The sequence below is a fragment of the Centroberyx gerrardi genome, chromosome 14 (assembly GCF_048128805.1).
Source record: "Centroberyx gerrardi isolate f3 chromosome 14, fCenGer3.hap1.cur.20231027, whole genome shotgun sequence".
Classification (NCBI taxonomy): Eukaryota; Metazoa; Chordata; class Actinopteri; order Beryciformes; family Berycidae; genus Centroberyx; species Centroberyx gerrardi.
Window position 1 is genome coordinate 21,902,819 of NC_136010.1, and position 14,473 is coordinate 21,917,291.

Genomic DNA, 14,473 nt, shown 5'->3' on the forward strand with positions numbered 1-14,473 from the left:
GCCATGCATTTATGAGTTTATCCAGTGGGTTTTGAAACGGTTTCATAAGGTCAAGGGGTTTGTAGTGCTTTTTTCAACCAAAACAAGATCATGTAATCCTTCAATTAAAGTTAACACATGAAAATCACCAAAACTGGACTTACAAGATTTTCACACAACAGCAGTATGTAAAGCAGGAGTGTGTAGTACAGTGTTTACAATACACTTTTTTTGTAGTAATAGGAGTGATGATAGAGTTTGTTGTTTTTTTTCGTCAGTTTTGGCTCTGGAGCAGGTGGTGGCTTTAAAACAAATCAGTTTAATATTTTATTCTGATAGGAGCTCCAATTCTCCAATTAGCCCAATGTTTATTTGTAGGATATTTTTGAAGAAAATTGGGTGTTATAATTATTTATTTCATTTTTCTTCATTCATTTCATTTTTATAAATTCAATTTCCTAGTGTTTTTGTTGTGATGACCTACCACTGCTGGCCTATAGGGGAAACAGTTGTATTCCTTATCCATCCAACAGAACAGTGTTACCTTTTGACCCAGACGTGATCTGGTCAGGAGGTTTGGACATCCAGCCTTCACAGGGATTTTTGTCACACCAGAGACTGTGGTCAGTACTGATGGCAGTTCAGGTGGCAGTGCTGGTCTAGGCTGCAGGGGTGGGAGGTGAAACCATTTAGGTTTTGCAGCCTCAGAGGCCGCCCTCCTCTTCTTCTTCGTCTTCTGAAAGAACACAACAGCAAATGTGATCCAAAGACTGGAATGCTAAGCCTATTTAGCCATTGGCAGACCTTGCTTTTTTTCAACTTGCTTTTCGATTTTCTACACTCTAAAAACAAACCAAACAACAGTGATTTAGAAAGTAGGTTGTGAGAAGGTGAAATTAAAAGGATATAAGCAAAAAGCAGCACCTTTCTACGTGTGGACACACCCTCCATCGCACATGATTACAAAATGATGCGCAGTGAGTTATGTTTAGTACCGTGTTGCTAGGCAACAAGGATGTGGGCCAGCTTGCCGCCTTTGTCTTTTCTCTCGATGAGAGAAAGGAAAACTACTTCATCTAGCCTACTAAAGACACACACACATACTCCTACAGTCTCTCATAATAATAATAATTCAAGTAGTAAATATCAAACGGCTGGTTAAGAAATGAGTACATATTTGTAAATAGATAGGCATACGTCATTTGAAATAAATTATGCATGTAACATAATGATCATCATTTTTTATTGAATTTGAAATCTATGCTGAGTTTCCTTGTACTGTTATAGACTAAATAAGAAAGTAACAGTTACAAATTTACTCGCCTTTTTTATTTTTTACTGGAATTATTTTTACTCATGCGTTTATGCTGTAGAATTGATTAGAACCGATGTTGCAGTAGGCTGTAAATAAACTAAAACTAATACTACCGTTGTTGTAATAGGTGTATCTCAAATTGGCCTACGAATTAAACTGTCTATGATGATGAATCACTCCACCTTTTGCAATAGCCCAAGCAGTAGCCTACATCTATTCAAACACATCGACAGTTTGTCCACCGGGCCAGCAGGCGGCGCTGCGGGGACACGAGTTACAGCGGACGGTCTCAGAAGTAGAAGAGCTCCATCTTGATTGGAGGAAGTTATTCCGACAACAAAGAAAGATGGCTGAAGTAATAGAGCTCCAGAAGCTGAAGGTTGGTAATGTTATAAATATGGATTTTACTACTAGGATTAGGTCAGGTCGAGAGTGAAGAATGGGTTCTAGTTTTTGTTAGTTGCTGTTTCAGAGACCGCGGTGCGATGCAACTGAACAGCGTAAAGAACAAAATGTATTTAGCTACCGGGTCGGAAGGTAACTTGTCAGGCCGGCGTGTGTTCACGCTGTTCATTCAGCTAGCGTAGTTAAGCTAGCTAACGATAGCTAGCTGAGTTGAGTTAAGTTAAACGTGTAGCTGTGAATGAGTTAAGTTTGCGGTCTAAACAGACACAGTGTTACATTTCGCGAAAGCGGTCTAGTTAGCTCATTCATTTGGTTACACGCTGATGTAGCATCCCTTCCTGGTGAGGCGGGCTAAAGCGTCGTTTGACTGACTCCCAGAATGCTTAGCTACACTTTAAGTAAACGTGACACATACACTGTTTGTTCACACTGTCATTGACCGTGTGCACAAAAAAATCATTAGAATATAAGTACATGTTAGTTGTTGGTTGAAAGGTGCTGTTTGTTACCACGTCCTGCTCAGGATCCTAACCATCACTTTTCCTGTTCCAGCTTGCTGAGCTGAGGCAGGAGTGCGAGGCGCGGGGTCTGGACACCAAGGGAAACAAAGGGGAGCTCATTGCCCGGCTGCAGACTTATCTGGAGGAGCATGGTGAGGCTAAATAAACCACAAAGTAGCCAAAATGACAGTGACCCCCTTTACACCGAACGTTAACATGTGCTCTTGGTGAGTGGAGTGTAATCAAGTGGCACAAAAATCCAGGTGTAAATGCACCCAGGACACTTTGAAGGTCGGCTCACCCAAACTACCTCCAGAAGTGATAAGAGACGCATTTGACCAAAGTCTAAATGCAATGCGCATGCGTCTCCAATTCACATAAAGCAACTCTGGAAATGGATCCACCCAGGAAGCATTTGGCCACATTAACAACAAAGTGTAAATGCAGTCCATATGCAGCAACTATGGAAATGAAATAAATCAAACAGGTTCAAGAGGGAGTGACATGCACAGCAATCTGCATTTTACAGAGGAAAGGGAAATCTGATTTTATTTTGTGTAGTGTACATGCATTTTAGAGTCGGGGGTAAATGTAGTTCAGCTGAATCAAATCAACTGAAGACACAATCCAGATAGGAGATGCATGTTAACTCGGGGTGTAAAAGGGGCCCAGTGTGTCCTGTTCTTTTTCCAGTCTTTTTTGCATTCCTTAATTTCCACTAATCTCGGTCTCTCTCTTTCTCTCTGGTCTCTCTCTCTACACACTGCATGTGTTTGTGGGGAATTTAATCCCATAATCCAAATAACAGAGGAAGATGTGGATGTGAACATAGATGACGTTTTGGCAGAGGATACAGAGGTAAAGTGAATTTCACATTAGATTAACATGCAAAATTCTGAAACTGATGATATGGAAAATTTCACTATATACTGTATGCCCCTTGGCAAACCTCATTTGACCATTTTGTGGAATAGTAGTTAATGTTTCTGCATTTGACTTTAGGACTTTGCTAAAGTTGAGAGTGCCACCGACGCAAAAATCGACAAGGATCCTGAATCTGCTGAGTGCGATCTGTGAGTTTCTCATCATTTTCTCTACCAGAACCTCTCGCTTTTTACTCTGAATGTAGTTTTGCTGGTGGATGTTAATAACTTGCTGGAAAACTTTAAAAAAAATTTTTTTTTTTACATTAATTAATACAATTTTCTTTTCTTTGGTGGTGTACCCCTTTCCTTTTACATATTCATGGACAACAAATCTTCTATTAATTAGTTGCATCATTTAAAAAGTGTATCCTAGCTTAGGTCATCTAATTTCCTTCAATGGTGTTTTTTTTTCAGAACTGGTGACAAGAAGTTGGTGAAGATATCTCCTCCAGCAACTTCCACTGAAGTATGTATGACATATTTACATGCACAAAAATCAGCCGTCAATTAACAAGCAATCTAATCTTTAAGCATCGTGCGCTCATTTTCCCACAACGACATTTAAAACTTAGTCACACTGGTAAGATCAAGCTCCTGTCTAGAGTTTGCAGGGATGTGAATGTTAATTAAAAACGTAAATCAGGGAAGTTTCTTTCATCTGAACACTGGAATTTTGGTCTCCACAAAGGTGCGATACCCAAGAGCACATAATATCTGAAACATAGGAGATGCATACATTACCTTAACATACCTTTACATATTCACCGGTGGAACCCATGCCTCTGCACCTGCACTTTCAGCCGCCGTCTGTGCACCTACTAACTTTAAACTGTACCTTCTGTCATCAGAGGCTACAAAAGAGAGCTGAGCGTTTCAACTTGCCTGCAACATCTGAAAGCAAGAAGGCCTTGCGTGCTGCCAGGTCAGATCCTCACTGTTAATGTTGAAGAGTGTTGATTAAGCAAATGTGAATGTGCATGTCCATGTTGAAACGAATATGCTTCTTCTCTCCAGGTTTGGCTTGCCCAACGACGCTTCCAGTCCCTCTCCAGGTCTGTAAATCAATCCTGTCTTTACTAAACGCTTCATTTCTGTCCTTGTGTTCTGAGCTGGTTTGTAATCGGTGTGCCTGTGCTAGTTGCAATTTGTCATACGCCAAGAATTAGACTGACTGGGGCGACGATTAATGACAAATAACGTTTCTGATGGTGTTTATTAAACAAAATCTTTAATGTTAAAGGTCCCACTTCTCTCCTACCTCCTTTCTTATCCATCCACTCTGTTCATCTTTGTCTCCCACACAGGTCTCGTTGCCAACAGTAAAGCTGCTGTAAGTGTTCCAAATATTTCTGTCACTTTTCTTTACGCCGTTCATTTAATAAAGAAGCAATATTTATTGAAATGTCCTCGCTGTGTCCCACAAAGGTGGACATCGAGCAGCTGAAGAAGAGAGCAGAAAGATTCGGCATGAACGTTTCATCCATTTCGCAAAAGGTGAGAACGATGAAAGCGGGAAAAATGTGGTTGATCGATCCATGGTGTAAATTCTCTCATGAGTCGACTGTTTTTTGAAGACAAGATTTCTGTCTTTTGATTAAAGTGATTTTGAGTTACTTCATTACCACCACTACGTTTTCCAGGTTGAAACGGATGAAAAGCTGAAGAAAAGGAAGGAGAGGTTTGGAGTCCTGACAAGTTCAGCTGCAGTCGGTGCAGATGATGCCGAGGTAGATTTTGTTCCTCTTTCATGTTTTCATTATTGTTCCGCTGTCTGATTGGTCCAGAGGAGGGGTTGGATATATTTGATCAACTAGACAATGTAATAAAGTGGCCAGAGAGATATGGGTATGAGTATGGGTTTTTCATGAATATTAATTATATAATGTAAAAGAAGTGAGAGAGACAACAATGTATTAATGTTTTTTTTTAATTTTGTTTCTACAGGCAAAGAAAATGAAGCGTGCTGAAAGATTTGGAAAAGTGTAAATAATTAATGTTGGGTTTTAGTGCAGATTTTTTTTTTTTTTTTTTAATTTCTAAAGCATTTTCATTACTGTACACTGCTTCATTTCTCTGTCCATTTTGTAACATTTTGTGATTTTAAATAAATCGTTTTCAATTTTTTGATATCTGCTTCCTTGTCTTCCTATTTTAATAACCTTTGATTTGCACTGTATTTTACCCACTGGGAGCGGCCAATAGAGTATCACAGACTTCACGGGATTATTTGTGAGAAGATGAGAAGAATTATTCATTTTTTTACTTGTAACCTGAGAGAGTAACAAGTTCCACTGCTGTCTCAGATGTATTCCTAGCCTGTATTCATTTAGTAACCTGTACACAGTGATACCCAAAGCCTCCTAACCCATGAACACACATTCATGGGTCAATGCTGTTTTCCTGTAGTTGTGACTATTGGTCAAATGTGTAAAATAGAAAAGGGACAAGTGACATTCAGTTAGAACCGCAGGATACCACAGAAAGCAGGACGAAAGGAGTCCTGAAATGAATGGTTGTGTATGTTTCCTCAATCGGTCATAGCAGTATTTGTAGCATTTCACATTATTGCTGGACTCCTAATAATTACTTTAAAATTATTCTGGGGTTTTTTTTAGGTTGTGAGGATCTTTAAAAGATTGAAATATGGATTTCACTATTTTCCCATATATCACAAACTGCAGTTGCCATATCAAATTCTTATACCATTTGATCTTGGTCCCAGATTTGAAAATTGACCTGCTGGTGGTCTAGATAAGTGAATGGCATACACAAAAAAGCATCAGTACTCTAGTGAGAGGACATCTCCACAATGAAAACAGTGACATATTCTATTGCAGTGGTTCTCAACGTGGGGTCCGGCGACCACCAGGGGTCCTTGAGGGGCTTCCAGGGGGTCCCCACCAAATGATGAATTGTTAAACTTCACCATTATTTCATTTACAAAAAGTTAACGCAATTAGAGAATGTAGAAGAATGACTGTTTTGATCATAGTTTCACTGTTATCTCTCTATCTACAATACAGATAGTCATGCAATTCTGGACAAAATAATATATCTAATAATAAAAAATATTCGCAGATTTTGGTTTGAGAGAAACAATCTCATCAAATGGGGGTCCGTGGCCCTAATGTGGACTGAATTAGTGGTCCTTGATATGAAAAAGGTTGAGAATCACTGTTCTATTGTGCCTCAACTTGCAAATGGTGGGGAGTGATGGTGAGGAGTAAAATCTTGTTTTAGGGGCCCCAAAAAAGCTGAGGTTATCTTACCTGTGGCTACACGGAATACTTGAGATTCTATGAAAGATGTTTCAGTAGCATGAAGATGGCACCACAGACAAGAGACGGTAAATCAGATGACACCACATGCTAATTGAAATGACAGATTCGTGTCAGTCAGTCAGTTGCCCAAGTTATCTTCACACAGTAGGTGAGTCTTTTGTGAATTTCTGGTAGTAGGGTGACATCTACTGGCCACCAAGGGAACGACAGTAAACTTTTCATCCTCTCGTGACGTAAGTTCCTGTGACGCACAGAAATTTTAAACTATCGTCCTTCTCAGTAATGGCGGCTTCGTTTCCTTCTCTCTCTGCAAGCAACAATAACAAATGGTACTTCACCCGACAGCAGATCGAGAACAGCCCATCTCGGCGTGCTGGACTTGATCCTGACAAGGAATTGTCCTACAGACAACAGGCAGCGAACCTGCTCCAGGACATGGGACAGCGACTCAATGTGTATCTTTTGTCGAGGGACGACTTGCGTCTCACCCAGCCAACATAGCTTGCTAGCTAGCGAAGTTTAGCTTCCCGTGAAGCCGGTTCGACTGAATGCATAGCTGACTGATGTTTATGCCGTTTTGTTTGAATGCCGTTCGTTGGTGGTGATGATGCCTAACTGTTTAAAGCAGCGTTTTGGCGATTTGACTGTTTAAATGGTGTCTAGCTTCTGCGATAGTTTACGTTAGCCTGCTAGCTGTAGCGGCCCAGTTACGCTAGACAGGGGGCATGAAGGCCTCTTCTAGGCGGGCCTTCAGGACGTTAGCATTAGCTTGCGTTTTCCTTGGAGAACAAAAGCTAAACAGGGGAACAGTTTCTTATCTTTGGAGACATGTTGTGCTTTCAGTCTTTGTGTGTACATGTTTACACACGATTTACTTTTGAAGTCATGGCTCTTTATGTGTCATTTAATGACTGTTGCTTCCGGCTAACCTCTTGCTTGGTAGTTAGCCAACGCGTTAGCTGTAACATACTTGAACTTTGTTGCTCTGCCACTGATGTGCTGGATACATTAGCTGATGTACGTGCTAGATTGCAATGTTGTGTTGTGTTTATAGATGTGATTGACTCCCCTAAGCTTGATCAAGTTGAAGCTTTTCTAAGTTATGCTAATATAGTTATTTCACAATCCTAAATACATTACCTAAAGCCAATGCAAATGATTTGGTCTATCATCACTAGGTTTTATATGTTGTTGTCCTTAACCATTGTGTATTAGGTCCCAGCTCACAATAAATACTGCCATTGTGTACATGCACCGATTCTACATGGTCCAGTCATTCACCAGATTTCACAGAAATGTAAGTATTGTTTGTTATGCACACCTTTTGCTTATCTCTTTATACTTCATACACCAAAACAACGTATTCCATTTGGATTGGATGTTTTCAGCTAAGCCACATGATACAAATTCATTATTCATAATGTCTGTCTCCTTTTTTCCTACCCTCACTAGGTTATTGCTCCTGCCACGCTCTTCCTTGCTGCAAAGGTTGAGGAGCAGCCCAGAAAGCTGGAACATGTTATCAAGGTGACCCATGCATGCCTCAATCCTCAGGACCCTTCACCAGATGTACGCAGTGATGTAAGTATTGAGCTGTGGTGAACATCATCTCCATTTGTTGTCAGTCTGTGTTTATCTGATAGCGCAGTCTTTTCATCCTTTCATTAATATTATGTTACAGGAATATAATATCTTGTCTATGTAGAATTTTTGAAGGCTGTTATTGGTCTATTCATATTCATCATTGATTATTTTGTGTGTATTTATTTTACAATCTGGCAATAAATCTTCCTTTGTAGCAGCACGTTCAGATTGGATAAAGTGCTGGCCACATTTTAAGCTACTGACTTTTTTTGTAGCTCAAATTTGTGACACTTACCATTGCCTTTTTCTTCTCCCAGAATGGATGATTTGTAATAGCACTATCCACTTTTGCTGCTTTTAACTGTATCTTGATGTTAAGCTTACACCTATTTGGATTTTCCTGTTCCTCATTCTTGCCTTTAACATTGGGTTTAAACCGGGTGTGTTTGCTTGATGACGTGTGTTATTTTGAGGTAGGGGAGATATTTAATGATCTGAGCTGAGGTCATTGCTACTTCAAAAGGTAACCTGCTTGAAAAGCAAAACAAGAGGCAGGGTGATACATGGGATGAGAGAGAGCAAAAGAGCGAACAAGAGAGAAAATGCCTCCCAGTGAGTAACCTGCCTGTCCTCTCAACCTCAGGCTTACCTGCAACAAGCCCAAGACCTGGTCATTCTTGAGAGCATAATACTCCAGACCCTGGGTAAGTTGGGATGGAAGAACTGGCTCCCTTGATTCCCCCCAAAACAGAGATGTGATTACAAAGACAGTATTAATCCCTTTTACTCTTGTCCACAGAAAACTCACATGCGGTCAGCAGCATCGGAAAGTCACATTCATGCTTTCATACGAGCAATACTTGTCCACTCCGTTATATTTACCTTTGGTTCTCCTACTTTTGTCTCTGTCATGTTCTTAACTTTACAGTGCCGCCATTTCTTTTCACATTTCCCTCTTTTTTTTTTCTCCAGATATTTTTAAGCCATTCGTTTGATAAAATAATTTTTAGTGCAGCATGTGATTATTTTTGTTGCATTATCATGAATTTTGGTTATTACTACATGCAGTATAAGCCGTTTTTAATTAGTCCCTATGCTTTGAAGCTGGGGTTTAGACGGTTGTAGAAATTAACATTGGGCTTAATCGAGAAATCACCAATAAAATTGTACTTTAACTTCTGAACTAGATTCACTGTCTGGCAATAACACATGGGTCAACAAATGGCTTAAAAATTTTAAAGACAAACCGCTGATACTTTTCACTCTATAGCCTACTATTCATGTTTCACATTTTCGTCCAGGATGTTATCTGAAGACCTCATGCAAAGTGATATTCCATATCGTTTTACCTTTGCAACACTTAGTTTGGTTTAATTTACACACAAGATTAACTTTCTGGTTTTCAGGGACTTTTGTTCATATTTACTGCTGAAATGGTAATGATCCTTGCCATGGAAATCAGATTCTGTGAAATCAGTGTAGCGTTTGTTAGCTCACTTTCTGCACTTCTTTTATTTATCGAACCCTATCTCTCTTCTTTGTCCTCTTTATTGCAGCTTTTGAAATCACCATTGACCACCCACATACTCATGTTGTCAAGTGCACTCAGCTTGTTAGAGGTAAGCATCAACATGAGCTTTTTTTTCAGTCCCACTCTTGAAATCCCTATCTATTTGAATATTTCAGCATGATTATAAGTTTGCCCACAACACTGTACCATTTAGAGATTTTGAACATGTTTCTGTGTTCAATTTTTGTTGTTCCAGCGAGTAAGGATCTGGCCCAAACATCATACTTTATGGCCACCAACAGGTATATGCTCAGTTCTATTTAAAAATCAGTTCATTGTAGTTGTTTGTGATGAAAACCTAATCATTAAGTCATTAATTGGTATAGCATGTTTTCATATTTCTTGCTACAGCTGTGTACAATCTTCTGAAACTGAATACATGCTTTTCTTGTCTCTCTCTCTCCTCCTTTTTCTCTGTGTTTTTTATGGCTACCTGGGACCTAACCTGCTGTGTAGTCTGCACTTGACCACATTCTGCCTGCAGTATAGTCCACCTATTGTGGCCTGTGTGTGCATCCATCTGGCCTGCAAATGGTCCAACTGGGAGATCCCTGTATCCACAGACAGCAAGCACTGGTGGGAGTATGTGGATCCCACAGTCACCCTTGAGCTGCTGGATGGTATGTGCTTTAAGTGACCATGTAATTCAGTCCATGCCTGCAAGACATATTTTAATTAAAGATGAAGCTGTGTTCAATGAAGTGTTGTGTTCAGCGTTCACAAATGGTAGAAGTATCTCCAATTGCTCTTGTTTTCACCACTTCATAACTTCCTACAGAGCTCACACATGAGTTCCTACAGATCCTGGAGAAAACGCCTAGCCGGTTAAAACGGATTCGCAACTGGAAGGTAAAACGTTTTCCCATTTCTTGTTTGTGCCCCACAAAACGCGGCCAAGACATCATTCATTGCGTGGAAATTTTTTGTTGACTCACTGCAATCACTGTTGATTGTCTGTCTCCTGCCTCCCAGGCTGCAGGTCAGACGGCAAAAGGCAAGTCCAAAGTCCAGGAGGAGGGTGACCAGACGGACACCATGATGAGCATGATCTCCATGGCCTCGTCGGAAACCACGCTGGCAGGCCTGATGAGCCTCTCAGCCCCTCCCTCCTCGTCATCTTCCTCATCGACGGGCGAAAAGGACAGGGGTGCGTCTGGCAGCGCCCAGCCCTGGCATCCGGGCGGGAAAGGTGGCTCTGAGCAGCAGCAGCCGCCCAACAACGAGGTGCACGCCCCAGCTAAGGTGTCGCTGAGCGAGTACCGGGCCAAGAACGCCGACGTCCTGGCCGCCCAAAAGAGGAAGCTGGAGAACATGGAGGCCAGCGTAAAGAGGGACTACGCCAATGCTGCCCAGGCCCTCATCGGTCAGCAGCAGAGGAAGGAGAAGCACCATCACCAGCAGTCCGGCTCCCACTCCCACTCTGGCTCCTCCTCCTCTTCCGACGTAACCAACCCCTCGCCCATCATTCTCAAAATCCCCTTGGAGAAGGAGAGGCACGACCGCAGCTCCCTGAAGATGCGGTTCCCTCTGCCTGGGGGAGGCAGCAGCGGGCACAGTGGCGGCGGCAGCAGAGGGCAGGACCAGGATATTAAAGTTAGGATACGGGTGCCTGAGAAGCAAAGGGGGAGTTCAGGAGAGGAGGGCAAGAGCAGGGACAAGCACCGGGAACGGTCTAACCACCACCACCACCATCACCACCACCACCATCATTCTTCCTCTAGTGGTGCCTCACTTTCCTCTTCACATAAACATTCATCTGGTTCCAGCGGGGTGGTAGGAAGCAGCAAAAAAGCCCCCGGCGACTCCTCTAGAACGAGCTCTTCGTCCTCTTCTTCCTCTTCCGCTTCTCGAAAGAGGACACACTCCCAGGACCCCACAGTAGGCTCGCACCCTCCCTCCAAAGTAAGCAAGTCTTCTAGGAACGCCTACCAGCTCCCGTCCTTGTCTTCCTCCTCCGGGCACGCTCTGGGGCACGGTCCCGACATCCTCCCCGCCCTGGGCCTTCCCCACCACCAAGGGAGCTTCTCGCACTCCAAAGGGGACAAGACGGACACTAACGGACACAACGCAACAGGCGGAGGCCAGTCAAATGAGTACCAGGACACTTTTGAAATGCTAAACTCTCTGCTGAGTGCCCAGGGGGTCCAGCCATCCCAGCCGCCCATGTTTGACTACCGATCCCAATATGGGGAGTACCGGTACAGTGGTGGCTCCAGGGGGAGCAACCCCCGGCCCCCGCCCCTGCCTTCGGAACCGCCTCCCCCGTTGCCGCCGTTACCCAAATGAGTTCCTTATCAGGGGATGCGTTATGTACATTGTACCTGCCATCACAAACATCATCCTTGTTACATAAAGCATTACACGATGATTTTTGGACTCCCTTTTAAATGTTTGTGATCATGTGTTGTGGGTTTCAGCTTGACAGCAGAGAAATGTACTTCTGACATAATTGAGTTTTCTTTTTAACCTCTTTTTACAGATTTTTTTTTTTGATTTGGGGCAATAATGAGAGGCTTGAAAAGCTTGCAAAATAGAAAAAAATATTTACGGGAAAAAGTGTAAATAATATTTTTGATGTTATCGGTTTTGTATTGTAAACTCAAATGAAATGTGATGATGGGACCTGGCATTTTTGCCATCACTGTTTTGGAGGAAGTCAGACATTGTCTTGAAATCATGAGGAAGCTGAAACTTATTTGCATCACATATCACTTGTTAAGTCTTGCTAGCGATTGTCTTTTTATAATGTTTTTATAGTATATTATTTATTAATTGAATGCTTTCAAGGAGCACAGTCCCCTTTTTAAAAAAAGGTCTCCCCTCTACGCTGTGTCCTTTTTGGGCAGAGGGATATTTTTTCCTCAAGACTGTACTGGCTAGTTTGAGAACGCATGTCTCCAAAGCCATGTTTGAAATATTGTTTTTTTTTGTTTTTTAAACTACCGTAACCTCAGAAACGTAGGTGACGACGACCCCTCCCCCCACCCCTCACAGTTTTGTCAATACTTTTTTTTTTTTTAATTATCTGCATTATTTGGTGAACTGTTGTACAAATATTGTAAAATGTTTAAAACGAACATAAAATATTTTTACATTTTGTTATGAAAATTACAAAAAAATGATGTAAATTAAGGAAGCTTGTACTTTTGTTTTTAGATTTTGAGTGTTGCAGTCATTGTTTTAAATGGTTGTAAAAAATGTCAATACTCAAATAATTACACTAATGGACAAAGTTCATACCAAGGATGTTTGTCTATGGTTCATAAAACATATCTAGAGGGTATGGCTACAATGAAGGAATTGCCAACATAAATATCCCACTACAGTGAACGTATGAGGTGCTTCTGGCATGGAGTTTGTCCTGCAAATTCCTACTATTATTATTTTCTACATACTGATTAAACATACTGATGAGTCGCCCCACAGCCATGCTGGAGACAAGAGCCCACACCATCACACAGCCGGCATCATGGAGGGAAGTCTTTATGCTGGTGTTTTCTTTTTGTTGACCATACCCAGCACATGGTATCCTACAAAGTATTCACCATACACATTCTCAAAGAATAATAATAGGCCAGTGTGTCTTTGGTTGTTTTGAACCAGTCATGCTGTGTGATTTCCTTTGCTGTCTGTTATGGTAGTCTTTCATTTATGCATTTTTACGTGACATTATGCATCTCACATTATTATTCCTTTTTGGGGAAGATTTTAGATGTGTAAACCCCAGTGTACACCTGTTAGTTCATGCCGGTTTGATTTAATTATGTTAAAACTGTCTTCTTACTCCATACTCGTTGCACCTGCAATCTAACTTGATGGATTTCCAGCTAGAGATTTTTGTCCAGTGAATTAATCCATCCATAAGCCAGGATCCATCAAAAATGTTTGCTTGTGCCCTTTGGTTGTGGAAACCACACGTGGTAAACAGGTTATTGACGTACCTCCACTAACATGAGAAGTATAATACTGCCTAATTCATTTGAATTCATGTTTGAAAAGTATTTGAGCTAAATTGTGAGAGAGGTGCTGTTCGTAGGCAGGAGAATCAGGTATCATCTGTACATTTGATTCATGTAAAGCTTTATATGGATTTGATTGTATGGTATCACTGCTCTTAACCTGCTGTGGATTGTGATATTTTTTTTCTCTTTTCCTTTTTTTTTTCAGTTTTTGAAATCAAGAAATGATTGCTTTAGGGGAAGTTCACAGTAATGCATTACAACAAATCAGTAAAACCATTGTAATATATTTTTAAGGTTCCCTTGATATATAAAATATTTGCTCAGATGACAGCTCTTTGCTCAGGCAGCAGAGGTTTAGAGATATGAGTTGATCCTTCAACTCTCCGTTGTCACTGAGAAACAGGTGAGAAACATTAAGTGCACTGAATATTTATCTCAGATTGCCTAAAATGCAATTGACTCAAAGTGTTACATTTATAATTGTTAGACTATTAGAATAGATGCACACTATATCATTACTATGTTTGAAAATGGTTTCTATTATGATTTGGACAAATCTTCCAACTTAAGTATTAATGAATTCTCTATAAATACGCTGTGAGACAGACTAAGGAAGTCATACTAAAGCTTTTTTGTCAGGAATTATTTCAAAATAAGCCTAGGTGTGAGGGAAATGGAAGACACTCATGCAACCTAACAATGCAAAATCACATAGCTACAGCTCTTATCAGCATCCAAGTTTCATATTTTATCACATCTTGATGTTTAGTGTTTTTAGTGACACTCAGGTCTGGAATTGAATCATTTTGGGATCTTGTTTCAGTTAAAAGGTTGTTATTTGTGAACACTGTTCTTTTGATATAATGTGGTCGCTTTAATCCCATGTCAATAAATATTTTAAGAAAATGCTCCTTGCCTCACATACGTTTATTTCTATAAACTTCTTTAGTG

The 14,473-nt window shown here is 40.9% G+C and overlaps 2 protein-coding genes across 3 annotated transcripts; both read left to right on the forward strand.

The window, feature by feature from the left end:
- Positions 1-1,588: 1,588 nt before the first annotated feature.
- sarnp (SAP domain containing ribonucleoprotein) lies at positions 1,589-5,252 on the forward strand. The gene is made up of 11 exons (XM_071915521.2): positions 1,589-1,673; positions 2,252-2,351; positions 3,008-3,057; positions 3,202-3,272; positions 3,540-3,591; positions 3,974-4,047; positions 4,140-4,177; positions 4,430-4,455; positions 4,551-4,619; positions 4,766-4,852; positions 5,070-5,252. The coding sequence occupies exons 1-11, from the start codon at positions 1,641-1,643 to the stop codon at positions 5,109-5,111; spliced, it is 642 nt and encodes a 213-aa protein (XP_071771622.1). The 5' UTR covers positions 1,589-1,640; the 3' UTR covers positions 5,112-5,252.
- Positions 5,253-6,688: 1,436 nt separating this feature from the next.
- ccnt1 (cyclin T1) lies at positions 6,689-14,407 on the forward strand. 2 transcript variants are annotated; one of them, XM_071915506.2, is made up of 9 exons: positions 6,689-6,861; positions 7,622-7,703; positions 7,859-7,987; positions 8,634-8,694; positions 9,547-9,609; positions 9,757-9,802; positions 10,017-10,180; positions 10,339-10,409; positions 10,533-14,407. In XM_071915506.2, the coding sequence occupies exons 1-9, from the start codon at positions 6,689-6,691 to the stop codon at positions 11,844-11,846; spliced, it is 2,103 nt and encodes a 700-aa protein (XP_071771607.2). In that variant the 3' UTR covers positions 11,847-14,407. The 2 variants fall into 2 exon arrangements, with proteins under 2 accessions (XP_071771607.2, XP_078144420.1); XM_078288294.1 differs by having other exon boundaries at positions 9,547-9,608; positions 9,747-9,802.
- Positions 14,408-14,473: the final 66 nt, after the last annotated feature.

Coding starts and splice junctions, on each gene's coding strand:
- sarnp (XM_071915521.2), top strand. CDS start 1,641: ATGGCTGAAGTAATAGAGCTCCAGAAGCTGAAG. Junction 4,620..4,765: donor TTTCATCCATTTCGCAAAAG/GTGAGAACGATG, acceptor TACGTTTTCCAG/GTTGAAACGGATGAAAAGCT. Junction 4,853..5,069: donor TCGGTGCAGATGATGCCGAG/GTAGATTTTGTT, acceptor TTGTTTCTACAG/GCAAAGAAAATGAAGCGTGC.
- ccnt1 (XM_078288294.1), top strand. CDS start 6,689: ATGGCGGCTTCGTTTCCTTCTCTCTCTGCAAGCAACAATAACAAATGG. Junction 6,862..7,621: donor ATGGGACAGCGACTCAATGT/GTATCTTTTGTC, acceptor ATTGTGTATTAG/GTCCCAGCTCACAATAAATA. Junction 9,803..10,016: donor TACTTTATGGCCACCAACAG/GTATATGCTCAG, acceptor CCTGCTGTGTAG/TCTGCACTTGACCACATTCT.